This window comes from Sphaeramia orbicularis, chromosome 17 (assembly GCF_902148855.1).
Source record: "Sphaeramia orbicularis chromosome 17, fSphaOr1.1, whole genome shotgun sequence".
NCBI classification, from domain to species: Eukaryota; Metazoa; Chordata; class Actinopteri; order Kurtiformes; family Apogonidae; genus Sphaeramia; species Sphaeramia orbicularis.
Genome location: NC_043973.1, coordinates 33100261 through 33118825, shown reverse-complemented (window position 1 = coordinate 33118825; position 18565 = coordinate 33100261). Strand labels below are relative to the sequence as shown.

General features: G+C 34.5%; 1 protein-coding gene across 1 annotated transcript in view; it reads right to left on the bottom strand.

Annotated features, from left to right (window-relative positions):
- The window catches only part of asph (aspartate beta-hydroxylase), a 34097-nt gene extending 28080 nt beyond the window's left edge, over nucleotides 1–6017 (bottom strand). Inside the window, exon 1 of the mRNA XM_030159641.1 lies at nucleotides 5842–6017. Within this exon, the coding sequence (XP_030015501.1) occupies nucleotides 5842–5884 (43 nt within the window). The 5' untranslated portion in view covers nucleotides 5885–6017. The remainder of the gene's footprint in view (nucleotides 1–5841) is intronic.
- Nucleotides 6018–18565: the final 12548 nt, after the last annotated feature.

Here is an 18565-nt window from a genome sequence, read left to right as displayed (position 1 = left end):
CCTTTCACTTTAGGTTTCAATAAGTCTAAGTCAAGTTCAGTATGCTGCCAAGTAGTTGTAGAAATATCTTGTACACTTGCTAGTTGTGGAATGGCTCATTCAACTTCACCTACTTTATGAAGACCATGAGTTTAGCCTGCTAGTGGTATGCAACAATACATTTAACAGTAAACAAAGTTTGTAATGGGCTCTGGCCATTTTTTTTATCATTTAGTATTAAAAATTGTTATTGTCATCATCAGCCTGGGACTGACCAGATTTCAGGATTAGACATCATCATTAATAATAATAATAATAATAATAATAATAATAATAATAATAATAATAATAATGATAAAAATAGGTTTGAACCCAACAGGCAGAATGTAAGCTTTTACTATAACTTTACAGGCTTTGTGAAGGAGGCAAATAAGTGGACAGCAAGGTTAGAACAAGTCCACATATACAATTTCATCTTGTGTAAAAAAGAAACTCATATGTAGTTATATGGATTAAGCAAAGCTTCCATGCTTTTAGTAATTGACTTTTTTGAGGAATTGTGTCATCTCTAATCCACATGTAACTGGACAGTCCTGTCCTACTGTACTGTGTTGAATGTGGACCTGGCTGATTCAGCCTCATGGCGCCAGGATCTGTGATGGTGCACAGTACATTCCAGTGATGGAGTCTGTGACAAAAACAGCAGGAAACAAATCCCATGCCTGGCTTTGTTCTGAGAAATCCCCAGAAAGTCACCAGTATTAACAAACGCTGCTGTTTGTTGAGCTGGTGTTAAGCTAATTGCATTATAGCACAGGCCTGCTGAAGTACCAACAAGCTGATCCAAATATACTGTACCTCCACTGCAGGAAAGTAGATTTATGCACAGCTTTACACTACTGAAGAATCAGGTTTATAGTAATACGGTGTTAGAACTACCATGGTGTTCAACTGTAGTCTAACAAGGGTGCACTCCTTTTTGTCTTTGAGCTTTTGTTTAAAAAAAAAAAAAAAAAAAAAAAAAAAAAAAAGATTAAATGCTTAATAAACTTGTAGTATCAACTGTGTAAAAATAGGCTTCCTGCTTACCAGACTTCTGCAGGCTGCCCAGTAGCTTACCAAGTGACTGTACAGTTAAACGTTTACCCTTTACTTACAGGGTAATATAGCAATGCATAGATGTTTTTTTTTTATTAGGAAAGGGGGTAAGATATTAGGTGATTCAATGATTATCAGCTTTTCCTGGTACAATTTGTCATTATTATATCAGCCTTTAAAATCCAATATTTGTTGACATGTAACATACTGCTACTGTAAAATAAAATTAGACATGACAACATGACAGTAGATTCTAGCCCCAGGGCTGAAGTCAAATGCACCTAAATTTAATGACAGCTTTACTGAAGGAGGTCCTCAACGCTGTGTACAGATGACAGATGGCGTATTGTCAAGATTTCTTTACGGCAGGATTGAAACCAGTCTAACCAGTCTCAGCATAGCTCATTTCACATTGTTCAATCAGGCCAAACGAAGCATGCTTAACAAACAAAGACATCAGCTACCATGACCAGTTGGAGAAATCCTCTGTACTTTTTTCAGAATCCTGCACTATGAACATCTCAAATATATTTTTAGATGTGTTATTCTTAGGGATTCTAACATCCTGTCTGAAGTTAAAACAATCACTCAAATATTAGCATTAGCAATATTCTATGATGACCAGAAGTTAAAACATTTTTATGATTCAGAAACCAACCCAAACATCCGTGACCCAAACACACACACACACACCATCATGCAAGGCCACGTGACATTTTTTCAACATCAGGGTTTCCGTTTACACAGTGAAGACAACCTGCAAGTGCAAAAAACACTGCATCACACATCAGTCCCAGAGGAACAGACAAGGCTGTTACCCTTTGTGCTCTGCAACACTCAGCCCTTTGGAGAGAAGAGGAGGAGGAAGAGGAGGAAGAAGAGGGGGAGGAGGCCTGGAGGATTGAAATGATAGATATGGAGAAGTGAGAACAACAAAAGATATAAATGGAAAAGCAAACACAAATAGATATGGCTAACAAGTAACAGATACATCATGTAAACGTCAAGATAATAGTAGTACATGTTAAAAAAAAGATTTGATTAATTAGTCCCATCATGGCATTTTACAAATTACTGATATAGGCCAATTTATTGCTATTGGTTTTGTCCTTCTCTTAACTGGAGTTATAAACTCTTAAAAAAAATCTACTAGTAGCTGACCTCAAAAGCTAATCATTACATGACTTTCTACAATTTCACCCGATTGTTTTCATTCTATTAATAGAGGTTACCATTTTGATGGTGTGGCATTTATTACTTTTTTCTCCTTAAACTACAATGTTATGTGTGTATATTTTATTATATATAGAGATACACAGGTGTACAGTATGTAGAGGTAATTGTCAACTATTAAATGACTGATCAACAATTTTGATAATCAGTTGGTTTGAACAGAGAAACAATTATAGTACAAGCATGATACACCTGATACAGAATTAGCCGTTTACACTCTTCTTTAAGGCGGAACTGCAACATCCAGTGTCAATATTTGATTAGTTGATGCCATTTTTATCCTATGATGTAATGTAAATAAAGACAAAGTGCACATGCAATTTAGTGCAAAAACTTCTACTGGGAGGAAGCCATTAGAGGTGGACCAACATATCAGCTGGCTGATATATTGCTTTTTTTCCTCCAATACTGGCCTTTATTTTTTTGGGGAAAGCTGATATTTGATCATTAGTAAAAATGTTATAAGATACTTGATAAAGCACCTGATCTTGAAGTTCAATAAATGCTAAGAGTACTATGTGTACGTGTATTAATAATTTTATTTATATTGCTACATAAAAATCTTAATTATCTGAGTGTTTCAATCGTATTTTATGGTCAGTGTGCTTTAAAATAAATAAATAAATAAATAAATTGGTCTTAAATATCGGCCTCAAAAATCAGCTGTAGATATCAGCCATCAGCTGACATTTTTTTTTTTTTAAATCAGCATTAGCCTAAGAAAAACCCATATTGGTCGACCTCTAGAAACTATGACCTCCTGACTGATGAACAGTTCAGAGTTCTGTACAGGTGTGAGAGGACTCCTAACATCTGTTGCATAAAAGGATGCTCAGTCATATGTTGAACAATCTGTCCGACAAGCTGCACAGTGTATTACTAAGCAACTGTACATGTGACCTATTTGGCTGCACTTCTAAGCTGTCAGGATCCAGCTGGGAGCCTGTTACACAGTGTCTAGGAAGTAACTTTTCTATCATTGTAAATGATAATGGGTGGGTTGTAACTTTTACACAAGAACCGTACACAAGTACAAATTTGAGGTGCTTATTTCACTTGAGTATTTCTATTTTATGTAACTTCACACAAGCATAATGCACCACATCTAAGAGGCAAGAATTATACTTTCAGCTGCATTGACTATTTAACTGATTAGATGTCAACTATCACATGAATTTTGAAGTATTTTCATAATACTTAAAATTTGATTAAATTTGAGAAGTACTAGTTTTCCAATTCCAGTTACTAATATTTGAATATTTTCTGGCTTTTTTCAACAACACATGATTGATACAAAATTTGTTTGTGAGATATCAAGTTGCCATTTATTTATTCAAAATTGATGCAGAAATGGCAATAAAATGTCCTTGAACACTCACTACCTTCACAATTATAGGTTTGTCATTAAAAAAAAAAAAAAAAGAGTCAACAAATGGATAATTCAGCTGCACAATTAGTCAAATCACAGGGTCAGCCTCTGTGATTACATAATCACAAAAGGCTGTAATTTAAAGGTCCAGATATTTTGGATTCAGTGACACTAAGAAGAGAGCTACTGTGTAAAAAACACAAAATGAATGCTATTCTATTTGTAATGTTTGTATTTTTCAGTTGCATAAAAACATATTCATTTGTGCATTTTTCTAAATAACCACACAAGTAAACTCAAACCTACAATAATTCCACTCTGATTTTTCACCAGAAAGTCAGTTTTATAATCCAGTGATATGTATATACTATGCTGCCAATACCTTAGTATTTACTCATGTTTAACTTTTACTTCTACCAGAGTATTTCCACAATGTGACATTGCTGGTTTTACTCTCTGAAATCTGGGGTGCTTCCCCCAGTACTGCAAATACAAATGATCAAATGAATGCAGGCTTTATTGTTAAATATATCTATATGATCTTGAGCCTTTGTTTATTCTGTACGCAGTGTCTGTTTATCCATGTAACCCTTTGTTTCATGGTAATCGTCAGCTCAGACTGAACAACTGCTGAACCGCATGCATGCATAAGCAATCTAGGGGGCGGGGTCAGAAACAAGACTACAAAAACTGTACATTTTGTTCTCTGGTCCTTTTTAACCGCCAAAAATGCCCTTTGATCAGCTGTAACAGGATATTATGCATGAATATTTCAGTCGCCAATATGATATGAGGCACACGGTGCAGAATTTTAAGATGCGATACTTTGTTTTTGTGAGCCCACCCTCTCTCGCTCTCCATTCATTCATTTGCAAAGACTCCACGACGTCAACGACAGCTGCTCTATACAATAGATTTTTGCTAGAAATTATTCATCTGCTTTACATTCTGCTGCTGTTAATCTCAATTCATAGTCTAAAAATTACAATAGATGCAGTTTTGTTTTCATGCAACAGCTGGAGGACAAGGTGTACCCAAATCTGTACACACACTTGGCTCGTAGTTCACGTCAACATATAGGCCTATAACATGGACTGCTACTGGTCTACCCACAGCCACGTGTCAGCGTGGGGGTTAAAGGCTTTCACTGCTTTCCCTATCCACGTTTAAGCACCTTTAGAGAATATCCAAGTTACATGCATTGTGTTTTAGAGCGCAAGTTTTTATGCAATAACGCACAGAATAATAGCTTTCAGATTAACCCAACGTGGGGACTATTTTCGTAAAAAAAAAAAAAAAAAATAAAAATAACAAAGCACTTTTACACGTTGACTATGTTTGTTATATTTAAGCCACGTAATCAAATATGTATGCAGCAGAGCAGGGTGTTTGGATCGTCGACGCTCCATCCACAGACCTCTAGATGGGTCCTATAGGGTCCGGGTGCAGTGAGGGACCCCCGGGGGGCCACGTATAGCCCCACCCACGGATCCCCATATTGACACGTGAGCATTTGGAAGAATGACTGGGCCAAACAGGGGGGCGGTGGGTTCTGCTCCAGGGTACACACTCCTCCAGCGAGGAGTCTCAAGGAAAAACGGCAACACTAGGCCTGTATTTGTCCGTGGGCCTGACAGTGTAGCGGCTATAAACCCACACGACAGGAAGCTAGCGGTATCTCTAGCGTGCGACTTTAATCCCAGGGGTTAGAGTCGCCATGGTCGACCGGTTCTGTTACCGGATAAACAGCTGGTGTACAGCCGACCGAGGTGCGACGAGTCCGGTTATAGTTAGCAAACAACAGCTCCGTGTGTGGGGTTATGGGTAATGGGCACACGCGCACCGTTGCTATGTGTTGCTATGTGGAATAACCTGAAAAGTAAGCTAGCAATTTATGGCGACGATAGTAGCTTTGCCTACACAGCGTTGACTCCTGCGTCTTTAAAACAGTAATAAGCACAGGGTTGTGTTATAATACAGTAATTTCTACGTTTTTAGCCAAGTCAAATAACGGTAGCTGCGGCCGTGAGAGAAATAATTATCTGACAGCTTGACAACCGATTAACTGTGAAAGGCCTTGGTTGCTGACAGTGAAATCTGAATGCTGTAACGCATCACTGCAACCCACCATTTAGTGGAAAAATAGAAAAATAGCAATGTACCTTTGGGTTTGACGTGCACTTTCACGGTTTTCCTTGAAGCCATGGCGTGACTCTGGAGTCTGAAAGCAATGTAGAAGAAGGAGTGAAGCGGCCCGGGGCTGTATTCTAGGAGTAAAGAGAAATCAAAATTTCACCTCCTGCCTCATAAAAAAACTCAGGGCCAAAGACGCCAAGCCCACTTTTGTTGACTGATAGCTCTCTCAGCTAGTAACAGACCCGGTTTACTGAAGAAGGCGGGGTGTTTGAAAATTAGGACCAATGGGATTTGAGAGGCGTTGAGCTTATTCAACTGTGTGGATAGTCTTATCTTTGCCCCGCCCCCTCTGTCCTCTGGAACGTGGCAAGATGGTAGATTCCCTGGCATCACTGGGACCCCTCCCCCTGCTCCCATGATACTGTGGCTTTTCTGTTCAAGACACTCTGGAAATACTCTTTATTCAGTTCAATTATGCATTACCCCTCAGTGATTCTTATCTATGAAAAGGAAATGCACTAGAGTTAAAAAAAAAAAAAAAAAAAAAAAAAAAAGATAGATAGATAGATAGATAGATAGATAGATAGATAGATAGATAGATAGATAGATAGATAGATAGATAGATAGATAGATAGATAGATAGATAGATAGAACATTTTGTATTACAAGCTTCCTGCAATAATTTCCTTGAATGTAAATTGCTAGTTTCTTACTTTTCTCTCTGAAAAAAAAGTTTGATTGTCATAAACTCACACAACTGTATCCACACTGGGAATCTGCACACAATACATGCTTTCAACAGGCATGAAAATCTATTAAATTTGAAGTCTTTATGTAACATTTGGAAATGCTACTGTGGCTTTTCTGTTAAAGACACTCTTTAAATACTCTTTATTCAGTTGAATTATACATTATCCTTCATAGTGATTCTTATCTATGAAAAGAAAATGGATGAGAGTAAAAAAAAAGATAGATAGATAGATAGATAGATAGATAGATAGATAGATAGATAGATAGATAGATAGAACATTTTGTATTACAAGCTTCCTGCAATAATTTCCTTTAATGTAAATTGCTAGTTTCTTACTTTTCTCTCTGAAAAAAAAAGTTTGATTGTCATAAACTCACACAACTGTATCCACACTGGGAATCTGCACGCAATACATGCTTTCAGCAGGCATGAAAATCTATTAAATTTGGAGTGTTTATGTAACATTTGGAAATGCTAGTGTGGCTTTTCTGTTAAAGACACTCTTTAAATACTCTTTATTCAGTTGAATTATACATTATCCCTCACAGTGATTCTTATCTATGAAAAGAAAATGGACTAGAGTAAAAAAAGAAAAAAAAAAAAAAAAGATAGAACATTTTGTATTACAAGCTTGCTGCAATAATTTCCTCGATTGTAAATTGCTAGTTTCTTACTTTTCTCCCTGGAAAAAAAAAATGTTTGTCATAAACTCACACAACTGTATCCACAGTGGAAATCTGCAAACAATACATGCTTTCAACAGGCATGAAAATCTATTAAATTTGGAGTGTTTATGTAACATTTGGAAAACTGTCCAGTCATTAAAAAGATGTGGGTGAGACTACATCTTGTGACTGAATCTAATGTCAAGCACATGCATGCAGTGGTGGAGTGTATCTAAATACTTTTATACAGGAACTGCAGGCTACTTAAGTATACATTTATGCTAATATATTTTCATTTTATACATCTTTATATGTCATCTCTACTTCATCTCAAAGGCAAATATTAAAGTTTCTACTCTACATTTGTTTGACAGCTTTAGTCACTTTGCAGATCGCAGTGTTTTATCCTGTTCCTGTCCGGTTAAACGTATGCAGATTTTTTAATGTTTGTGATAAATGAAGGTCGGAGTGTTTATCGATTAAAAATATTCTTCTCAAGCCAAATAAACTTTAAAACCCTCTTAAATCTGTTGGAAAATATATTGTAACAAAGCTGAGTATTGGACTGTTTTTGTGAGCTTATGACTTTTTAGACATGCATGGTCCTCAGAGAACAGAGAGAGAGAGACAAACGTATAATGAATATGATGAATTGCAGCTGATTAAACTACACCACAGTGCAAAACACAACATACACACTAATAATGCAGTAATGAATGCAAAAACATGAGAGTACAACAACGACAGGGACCATTTTACCATACAATGACAGCTTTTACTTTTCATGGTTAGCCTCAGGCACCGGCCCAAAAAGATAAATACGTAATAATCCACAAATTGTTTGATTTGCACTCATTTGACATGGCATTTAGCCTATAAAGACCCACACATCCACTGTCAACCAAAACCATCTACTGATCTAAACTGTTTAATAACTTCTAATCCACTAATCCTATTGATACATGTAAACAATTGGTGTAAAGTACACTTTGTCATTTTTTCATGGTCATTAGATATGACCCATTTGGACGTTCAGAGACTCTGTAGTGAACGTGGAAACACCTTCATCTTCTACAACAGGGGTGTCAAATTCATTTTAGTCCAGGGGCCGCATTCAACCTAATATGATCTAAAGTGGGCCGGACCAGTCAAATAATATAAATAATAGGATAAGAACTAATAAATAATGTCAACTCCAAAGTTTTCTCTATGTTTTTGAGTGAAAAAAGTAAAATTCCGTAATGAAAATGTTTACATCTACGAAGTGTACTTGAACATAACATGAACAAATTTGAATAACCTGAAAATTCTTAAGAAAAATAAGTGTAATTTGAACAGTATTACGCCTTAGTTTATCATTTATACATGTGCATCACAACTTACAGATCACAGTGGATCTACAAATACACAAAACATTTAGTAAGAGGCAGAATTTGGTACAATTCCACAGACTTCTCTTAAGAAGTTTCAGGTTATTCACATTTTTTGCCAAAGGCTAGTCTGTAAATGTAAACATTTTTGTGTAATTTTACTTTTTTTTTTTACACTAAAACAAAGAGAAAAAAAATGTAGTTTTCATTATTTATAGATTATTATGATAGTATTTTACTGGTCTGACCCACTTGAGATTGAATTGACCTAAAATGATTTGAACATCCTTGATTGTTCATATCTTCAGTGTAATGTCTGCATTTCACAAATTCATCCCAGGGGCCAGAAGACATCCCTTTGGTGGGCCAGATTTGGTCCCCGGGCCACATGTTTGACACCTGTGTTCAACAACATTGATTCACCAGTAAAACCCATGGAGTTGGATCAATGACAGTGGATGGACACATTTGTTTTATGTTCAGTTAATGAAATATAGAACTGAAAACGTCAATTTTCTGTAGTTTTCTCTGTTTTACATATAATAATCCTCAACTTTAATCTGAGTTTTTACAAACATCTATATGATCAGTACATTAAATATTAGAAAATACCTGATTTTCACTGGAAAAATGCAAAATACAGAGGATTATTTTATAAAAAATGGTGATAAATCTCTTAGGAAATTTTAAATATATAGAAAAAAATCATTTGGGAACTGCCACAAAAGTAGCACTGGGTCTTTAAAGGTTAAAACTGAATTAGACTTGTTCTGTCAACACCCATGTAGTCTCAGCCTTAAGCCCTTCATCCACACACACCCTCCAGCAGTGACCATTTAGTTATCTCACATTTAGTCAGTTTACATCCTTACATGCCAGTGTAGATGATCCTGTTCACACCTAGTATTAGCATTACATCCATTCATTAGATGCAAATACATGTGAGACACAACGAGGATGCATTTAACAGAGGGGACAAAAACTGAGGCCCAAAAAGGTAGATCCCATTTTTTAACCCTTTCATGCATAGTGGTCACTCCAGTGGACAGCTGTTCACAGGTGTTCTCTTGTATATTTATGGATTTTGTTGTTTTAGTTCCATATCAGCCAACACAGTGGACACTTATGCACCATCCCATACACTGACATTCATACCATTACTGTAAATTTGCTGTTCTAGATAAATCTAATCTGCACTAACATGTTTGAGTGTAAAACAAAAATTGCTAATTGTTGTTATTAGACTGTAATTAACTGTTTTGTTTTTTTTTTTAAACAAAAGGTTGTTTTTTTTTTTGCATACTATCTCCATGCAGGTATGTTAAAATGTGAGAAAACATCAGATTAGCAGCATTAAACATGTTTATATTCTATAGTTTTCAGGCACTATTTCAGTAAATACATGTTACTTTGCTTCTAAAATTAAACGCGCTGTGTCCAACTGAGTGGATATTTTTGGAACTCCATGAAAAATAGGTTCATAAAAATGTTTCATACTTTTTTTTCATGCCTAAAGAGGAATAAAAACACTCAGGAAAAAAAAAAAATTCATTAATGTTCTCAGAATTTATGCATGAAAGGGTTAAGGAATGTTGTCTTAAATACTATGCCTGGTACAGTTCACCTCATCATTATGGAGTGATTTAATCAGCTGAATTGAATGTATTTAGGTCTTTGTGTCATTGGGGGTGGAGGTATTGAGATAAAAACACTATTGAAGTTACCACAAGTTAACGATTAAAATCAGGGTTAATTTATTGTTGAGACAGATCACCGTGATTCTTTTGGTCCTGGGTGGCTCTGAAATGTTCTCAGTGAGTAAAAGTAAAAAGTGATTCTACATTTGAATCAGCTGTTTCTGCTCTAAGTTAACTGAACTGAACATTATCTATCTCTGTATTAGTTCTCCTGTTCTCATATTCTCATGAAATAAACAACACTTTTACAGTAACAACAATTAATTTGGCAAAAATGCATTAACCCTCCAGTGTCCCATCCAGTAAAACCCTTACTAAGCACCAAGTGTGCCTTTTTGCCACACTTGTGAAATAATGTCAAAAAAATTTCATACAGTTTGTTTTTAATTCTTTTACACTTTTTTCTATTTCATCAACTTGAGCCATAAATAAAAATACCAAATACTGAATAATTGTCACATTTTTTTTAACCCTTTAAATGCCGTGTTTGTAATGTAAACAAACCATTTTTTGATGCATAAACACAAAAAATTATTTTTTTTCAATATACTACATAAAAAGTGGATCACATATTATTTGATTTTGCAGCCTGGCATATGTCAATGATTAACTCCAACATTGGTTAATTTGCATTATTATTTTTGGCGCTAGGTCAAATGTTCAAAAATACTAGCATCTGTCACCAAGCGTGCGTAAAATGCACACCTGTAAATCAAACTATTAAATATTATATGTTGATTTATTTTCTGCTCTAATTTGATTTTTGTAAATCAAGGTCAGCCCTAATCATACAGATCAAATAATCATTCATTTTACATTTTTTTTAACCCTTTAAATTATCTCTTTTCATCATGATGTCACTACATTTTTTGGATGCAAAAAACACAAAATATGTTTTGTTTTGTTTTTTTCAAAATACTACATAAAAGTTGGATTACATATTATTTGATTTTTGCAGCCTGGCATATGTCAATGATTAACAGCAACATTAATAACGTTAATAAATTAATTTAGACCCTCACCTCTAAAATGAAGCCCAGATATCAGTAAAAGCAGGATTTATGCCTTAATGGCTTTCAGATCAAAAACAGTGGTTCTAATGGAAGAAATAGTGCGTTTTAGGCACACTTGGCAGACAGATGCTAGTCTGCTAATTTTCTGTTGTTTACAATGTGCATATTTTGGTTGGTGGCCAGAATTTTAAAGATCATGCAAAAATGAACAACTTTTGAATTCTAACCTTATTTAAATTGTGAAAAATAATATGAAGTTTTTTAACACAAAGTGCAAAGTGTGCCTAAAAAGCACACCCGGATACCGGAGGGTTTAAAGAAAAGTAACTGGGCTGTTTTGAAAATGTAAGTAGAAAGAACAGATATTTGTATTTAAATGTAAGAAGTAGAACTAAAAAGACACTGAAGTTAGCTATAGATATCTGTACTTAAGAAGACAGATACAGTATTTGTATTTAATTACTTCACATCTTTTTCCACAGCGTTCTGTTGATACAATAATACATGTAAAATTTGTGTTTGTACATGTGTTACTAACTTTAGATTGCATCTCTTACTTAAAATCAGCACCGACTAAATTCACAGCAGTTGTGATTTACAGTTTTTATCATTATCAACTTTACCCATTAACTAATTAATCTCTGAATAAAAATCCACTCAGAATCAAACTGGAGGAGGCCAGGGTTTACCAACAATTTTTTACTCCTATTTTATATCAAGGCATAAATATATTTTGACTAATAATATAAGTTGGGTATAGATTTTACAGAGTATTTAACATAAACATAGTACACCCAACAGTATCCAACCACCAGTGGGAGGAGGTTAGCAGCAGAATGACCCAGGGGACTGAAGACAATGCACCAACACTAATGTGTTTATATTGTAAACACTGTGTTAAAGTGAAAACAGCAGTGTAAAGTCGAAACCACAGTCTGTCCTTAGGCTACTCCTCTGCCTGGTCACTCAGTGGAGTTTATTTACACCTTAAAAATATGTGAACTGATTTCAAAAAATGACAATAAAATGATTTGTATTAATTTTAGTAGGTTTAAAGTTATTTAATTTCTTTTTAAAATGAAATCAAGCCCTGTGTAGCCGAATAGGTAAATCCATTTGTCAAGAAAAGTAGACTCAAACTTAATTGTTTCTTGAATATTTAGTTAGAATTAGGAAATATTGTAGTTTATTAAAGTACTGTGTAGAGTTTGCATGGTTTCTAATCCAGTCCAATCCATCTTTATTTTACAGAGTGCTTTAAAGTAACCACAGAGGCCGAAGGCGCTGCTCAGTAAGAATAAGCAACATTATAAAATACCTAAAAGTCATAAAATACTTAAAATATAGTAAATAAAATACATAAAACATATTAACCCGTGAAGACCCAGTGATACTTTTGTGGCAGTTCCTAAATGACTTTTTCATCTATATTTAACCTTTCTGCAATTATTTTTCACTATTTCTTATTATATCATCCTCTGTATTTTGTATTTTTTCAATGAAAATCAGGTATTTTCCAAAATCAAGTTTACTGATCATGCAGATGTTCATAAAAGCTCGAATTAAAGTTGAGGGGTTTTATATCAAAAACAGAGAAAACTGGGGAAATAGTGACTTTTCTCAACAAAATATATCATTAACTGATTGTAAAACAAGCATCTCTATCCACTGTCATTGATCCACCTCCATGGGTTTTACTGGTGAATCAATGTTGTAGAACACAGGTGTCAAACATGTAGCCCGGGGGCCAAAACCGGCCCACCAAAGGTTCCAAACCGGCCCGCGGGATGAATTTACAAAGTGCAAAAACTACCCTGAAGATATTAACAGTCAAGGGCATCAAACTCGAAAATAATAGCATAATAACCTAGAAATAATCACTCCAAATTTTCTTCTTTAATGTGAAAAAAAAGACATTATTCCTATAAATAATGGCAACACCAATTTATTCTCTTTGATTTATTGCAAAGAACATTAAATTCTGATATCCTTTAACAATAAAATGTCAATAAACGGAACAAATATGAACAACCTGAAATATCTAAAGAAAAATAAATGCAATTTTAACAATTGTTTTGTGCCTTAGTAGAGCTGATCTGTAATGCACATGTATAAATCATAAGTTGAGACCTAATATTGATAAAATTGTGCTGATTTTTCTTAAGAAATTTCTTTTTTTTAATTTTTTTTAGATTATTCACATCTTTTTTTGTTTTGGATAGTTTGTAAAATGTAAAAATTTTCAGAATTTAAGTTATTTAAGCTATTTTTTGCACTGAAAAATTTGGAGTCATCATTATTTATAGGTTTTTATGCTATTATTTTTTTGGTTTGGCCCGCTTGAGATTGAATTGGGCTGAACATGGCCCCTGAACTAAAATGAGTTTGACACCCCTGTTGTAGAAGATGATGGTGTTTCCACGGTAACTACAGAGCCTCTGAACATCCAAATGGGTCATATCTGATGACCATGAAAAGATGACGAACTGTATTTTACACCAATTATTTACATGGATTGATAGGATTAATGGATAAACAGGTATTAATCATTTTACATCAGTAGATACATTTGGTTTCTAGTGGCTGTTTGGGTCTTTTAGAAGTTAAAAACATTAAATGGAGTAAAATACAGAATTCACATGAGCCAACACATAATTAAAGAAATAAAATCAACATCTTACGTTGCTTCCTCTCATAGTCCAAAGACAGGCATCTTGATAAAGTCACTCTAAACTGGCTATAGAGGGGTTTAATGGAACTTCAGAAATAAAAGTCAGTATTAACTCACCTCACCTTTTCTCTGTCGGTGAAATCCAACTTTACCATCCCCAACCACAGAACCAGCGCTTTGTCGTCTTACCCTGTGATATTTCAGAGATACCAAACCAAAACACACTGACAATGAATAAGGTGTAAATTCTACTAATTATTATTAATAATAACATATATGTATACTTTTTAACCTTTATTTAACCAGGAAAAAATTATTAACCCTTTCATGCATAGTGGTCACTACAGTGGACAGCTGTTCAAAGGTGTTCTCTTGTATATTCATGGATTTTGTTGTTTTAGTTCCATATCAGCCAACACAGTGGACGCTCATGCATCATCCCATACTCTGACATTTATACCATTACTGTAATTTTTCTGTTCTTGATAAACCTGATCTGCACTAACATGTTTCAGTGTGAATCAATTGCTAACTGTCATTAGACTGTAATTATCAGGGTTTTTTTTTTTTTTGTTTTTTTTAACAAAAAGTAGTTGTTTTTTTTTGTTGCATAATATTATAAATGAGTAAAAACTAGTATTAGAGTATGTTAAAATGTGAGAAGACATCAGATTAGTGTCATTAAAAATGTTTGTATTTCATGGTTTCCACACAGTATGTCAGTAAATGCAATGTTTTTTTGCTTCAAAAACTAAACGCATGGTGTCCAGCTGAGTGGACATTTTTGTAACTCCATGAAAAATAGGTTCATTACCCAAAAAAAATTCAATCGCATTGTTTTTTTCATGCCTAAAGAGGAATAAAAACACTCAGGAAAAAAATCTTAAGGGTCTCATAATTCATGTATGAAAGGGTTAATTAAGATAGAAAAAAAAATCCCTTGTGCAAGAATGGCAGCAGAAAAATAACAAATTTATCTATACATCAACAATAAAACGTAGCCTTAAAACACAAAATATGAATTACTTCAGAATAAATTAATACAAAAACAAAGATTCTACCAAAAGCTGACTGATGATAGTAAAGAAGTAATAATAATCATCTGCAAATAGCACCAACGAAACGATGCATGATGTTTCTTTTAAATTAATTAATCGACTTGGAATTGATTCACAACAGATGAATGAACCGAAAGAATTGAGTTAGTTAAAAGAATCAGACTTCCCGTCACTAAATTTACAATAAAATGCTACTTTGGATTTATTAGTAGGTTATCTTTGCAGTTAACTGCAACATCTTTTTACATTTAAATAGCCATGTTTCGTGGAACAAGTTGCATAACATTTTTAACTAAATCCAACAAATTCCAACATTTTATTTCTTAGAGTGTAGTGTAATTCTTAAGTGGAAAAAAGAACCATGTGAGCCACAACATGGAGCCCATGGACTGTCCTGGAACAGGGTCCCTAAACAGTCCCATGGGTGCTAACAGACGTGTCACATGTGCAGTTAGATCAGACAGGCTGACTGATAAACCCCACAGAGCTGTAAGTACAGATGTGTTTGGTGAACGACAGGGTTTGGCTGCTCTGTGTGGAGAGCAAAGGGCAAGAGCACAGAGTGTTTGAGGTGTGGAAGGAAAACTGAAGCACAGAAGGTGAAGGGGATCTGGACCGCTCTTTATGGAGTCCAGGGTCCAGAGAACTATTGCAAAAAACCAGGTGGACAAGGCTTTATCTGTGTAAGAATGTGAGAGGAAATGCAGCAGCCTTTCCTGTTCCGCCTGTGAGGCTTTTATTCTGAACCTGGAAGGAAACAATAAAAGGGGAGAGGGGATTTTCAGCAGGGGGGGGGTTTCCATCTTTGTGTCAAAGGGTTTGGAATGAACACCAGTGATAAATGTGACCATCAGAGTAAAAGTTGGTTTCTAACCCTCAGTTACAGTGTGGTTTGTGTGATCAGTAGCTCTAGAACTCCATCTGCTGACAGACTTTAGTTTGACCCATCATGTCATTAAAACATGTAAGTACTGTGGTGGTGGAACAAAGTACTTTTTACTCAGTTTAAGGTACTTCCATTTTATGCGGAATGTGTTTTATACCTCTAGTCCACTATGTCTCAAAGGTAAATATTACACTTTTTACTTCAGCGACCAACTCCAGATAAGGGGACATACTGTACAATAACAGCTTTGTTCTGGCTACAATCATACTGGCTAAAAAAAACAAAAGAGACAGAATCTAGAATTTTTGCACCAAACTGCACAAGTTTATGTTTTTTTTTTAATTTGTATTTTATTTCACTTTAACCCTTTCATGCATAGTGGTCGCTACAGTGGACAGTTATTCTCCAGCTGTTCTCTTGTATATTCATGGATTTGTTGTTTTACTTTCATATCAGCCAACACAGTGGACGCTTATGCACCATCCCATACACTGACATTCAAACCATTACTGTAACTTTCCTGTTCTTGGTAAACCTGATCTGCACAAACATATCTGAGTGTAAATCAATTGCTAATGGTTATAAGATTGTAATTAACAGTTTTTAAAAAAACAGAAAAAAAACAAAAACATGTTGTTTTTTTACGTATTATCTGCGTGTGTAATAGCTAGTATTATAGTATTTTTTTTTTCCGAACATGCAAAAAAAAATAAATAATAAAATTTAAAAAATAAATAAATAAATAAAAACAAAATAAAACATTCAAATGGACAGAATCCATCTCCAAGCACATAGAAGTCTGAATTTTGCATGGTCGAAAAGGAGTAGGAAGAAGTAAAAACTTATAGTATGTTAAAATATGAGAAAATATCAGACTAGCAGAATTAAAGATGTTTTTATTTCATAGTTTTCAGACAGTATGTTGCTTCAAAAATGAAACACATGGTGTCCAGCTGAGTGGACATTTTTGTAATTTCATGAAAAATAGGTTCATAAAAAAATTTCAATCAATTTTTTTTTTCATGCCTAAGGAGGAATAAAAATAGTCAGGAAAAAATCTCATAATTTATGCATGAAAGGGTTAAGAAAAGAAATTCCTTTTCATTTGGAAAATTACCTTTTTCAATACAGATGTTTCCAAATCAAGGATATACCCCCACATACACATGTAACCTGACCTAATCATTCCAACAAGCATGTAAAATAAAATAAAGAAATAGAAAAATAAAATAAAATAAATAAAAATAAAAATAAAACAGCAACAAAAAACACAAACTTTGTAGCATCGAACCAGGGTGTAAAAAGAAAATCAATTTCCTTCAGTTGGTCTCTCAACAAGGTGCATGTAAAATGTTGGTCAGTACTAATGCCTGCTGAAAAGTAGCCTACAGAACCAACAGTAAAATCACTTCCCCTATACAAAAGTCTATTTATGTTTTTAGGCATATTTCTGTTTTTATATTTTTATCTTACTGTATTACTCTGATCTTATTTGACTGGTTTTATTCTCTTAACCTATTTCCTTTGTAATTATTTGCTCTTTGAATTGCAACATTCTTGTGTAAATCTGTTTATTCTCTGCGTTTATGTATATTGTCAAACTATGATGGATGCTACGACTCTTAGACTGCAGATCTAATTTTCCTATGGGTACCAATAAAGTAAACTACCAGAACCTGAGCTAAATTTAACCCATAAAGATCCAAACACACACCATCCACCAAAAGCAGCTACTGACCTAAACTGTTTAATACCCATTGATCCACTAATCCTATCATTATATGTAAATAATTGGTGTAAAATACAGTTCCTCATCTTTTCATGGTCATCAGATATGACCCATTTGGACATTCAGAGGCTCTGTAGTTACCGTGGAAACACCGTCATCTTCTACAACACTGATTCACCAGTAAAACCCATAGAGTTGGATCAATGACACTGGGTTTATATTCGATCACTGATAATTTTCCTGAAAAAGTTACTTTTTCTTAATGTTTTTTTCTGATTTGATATAATAACCTTTGAATTTTCTCTGAGCTTTCATGAACATCTACATGATCTGTGAATTACATACAGGAAAAGACATGATTTACACTGACAAAACTTAAAATTAAGCGGATAATATTACAATGGATGGTGATAAAACACTTACGAAAGGTTCAATATGGAGAAAAATCCATTTGAGAACTGCCACAAAAGTACCACTGGGCCTGTGTGGGCTAAGGATGAAGTGTTTACAGTTATATTCTTAAAACTAAAAAACCTTGTCTGATTCACTAGAAAATGTACAGGGTGACACAAAAAAACGGGAACTTTTTAACAATCCAATAAAACCAAGAGTGATGGAAGGAAAATATTTTATTCATAGTCATTGAAACCTTAAAACATGCCATTTAAGAAACAATGATGGAATTTTCATTTTTAAAAAATTATTTCCTGTAGATGGCGTCCTCCTGTATGAATGCATTCTTGAAATCTGCTGTTGAGATTCCTCTTTGACCGCTGCAACATCTCAGCTGGGATACTGTGAATTTCATCCTGAATTCTCTGTTTTAACTCATCCAGAGTTCTTGGTCGAGTCGTGTACACTTTACTCTTGAGATAGCCCCACAAGAAAAAATCACCGTTTTATTTTTATA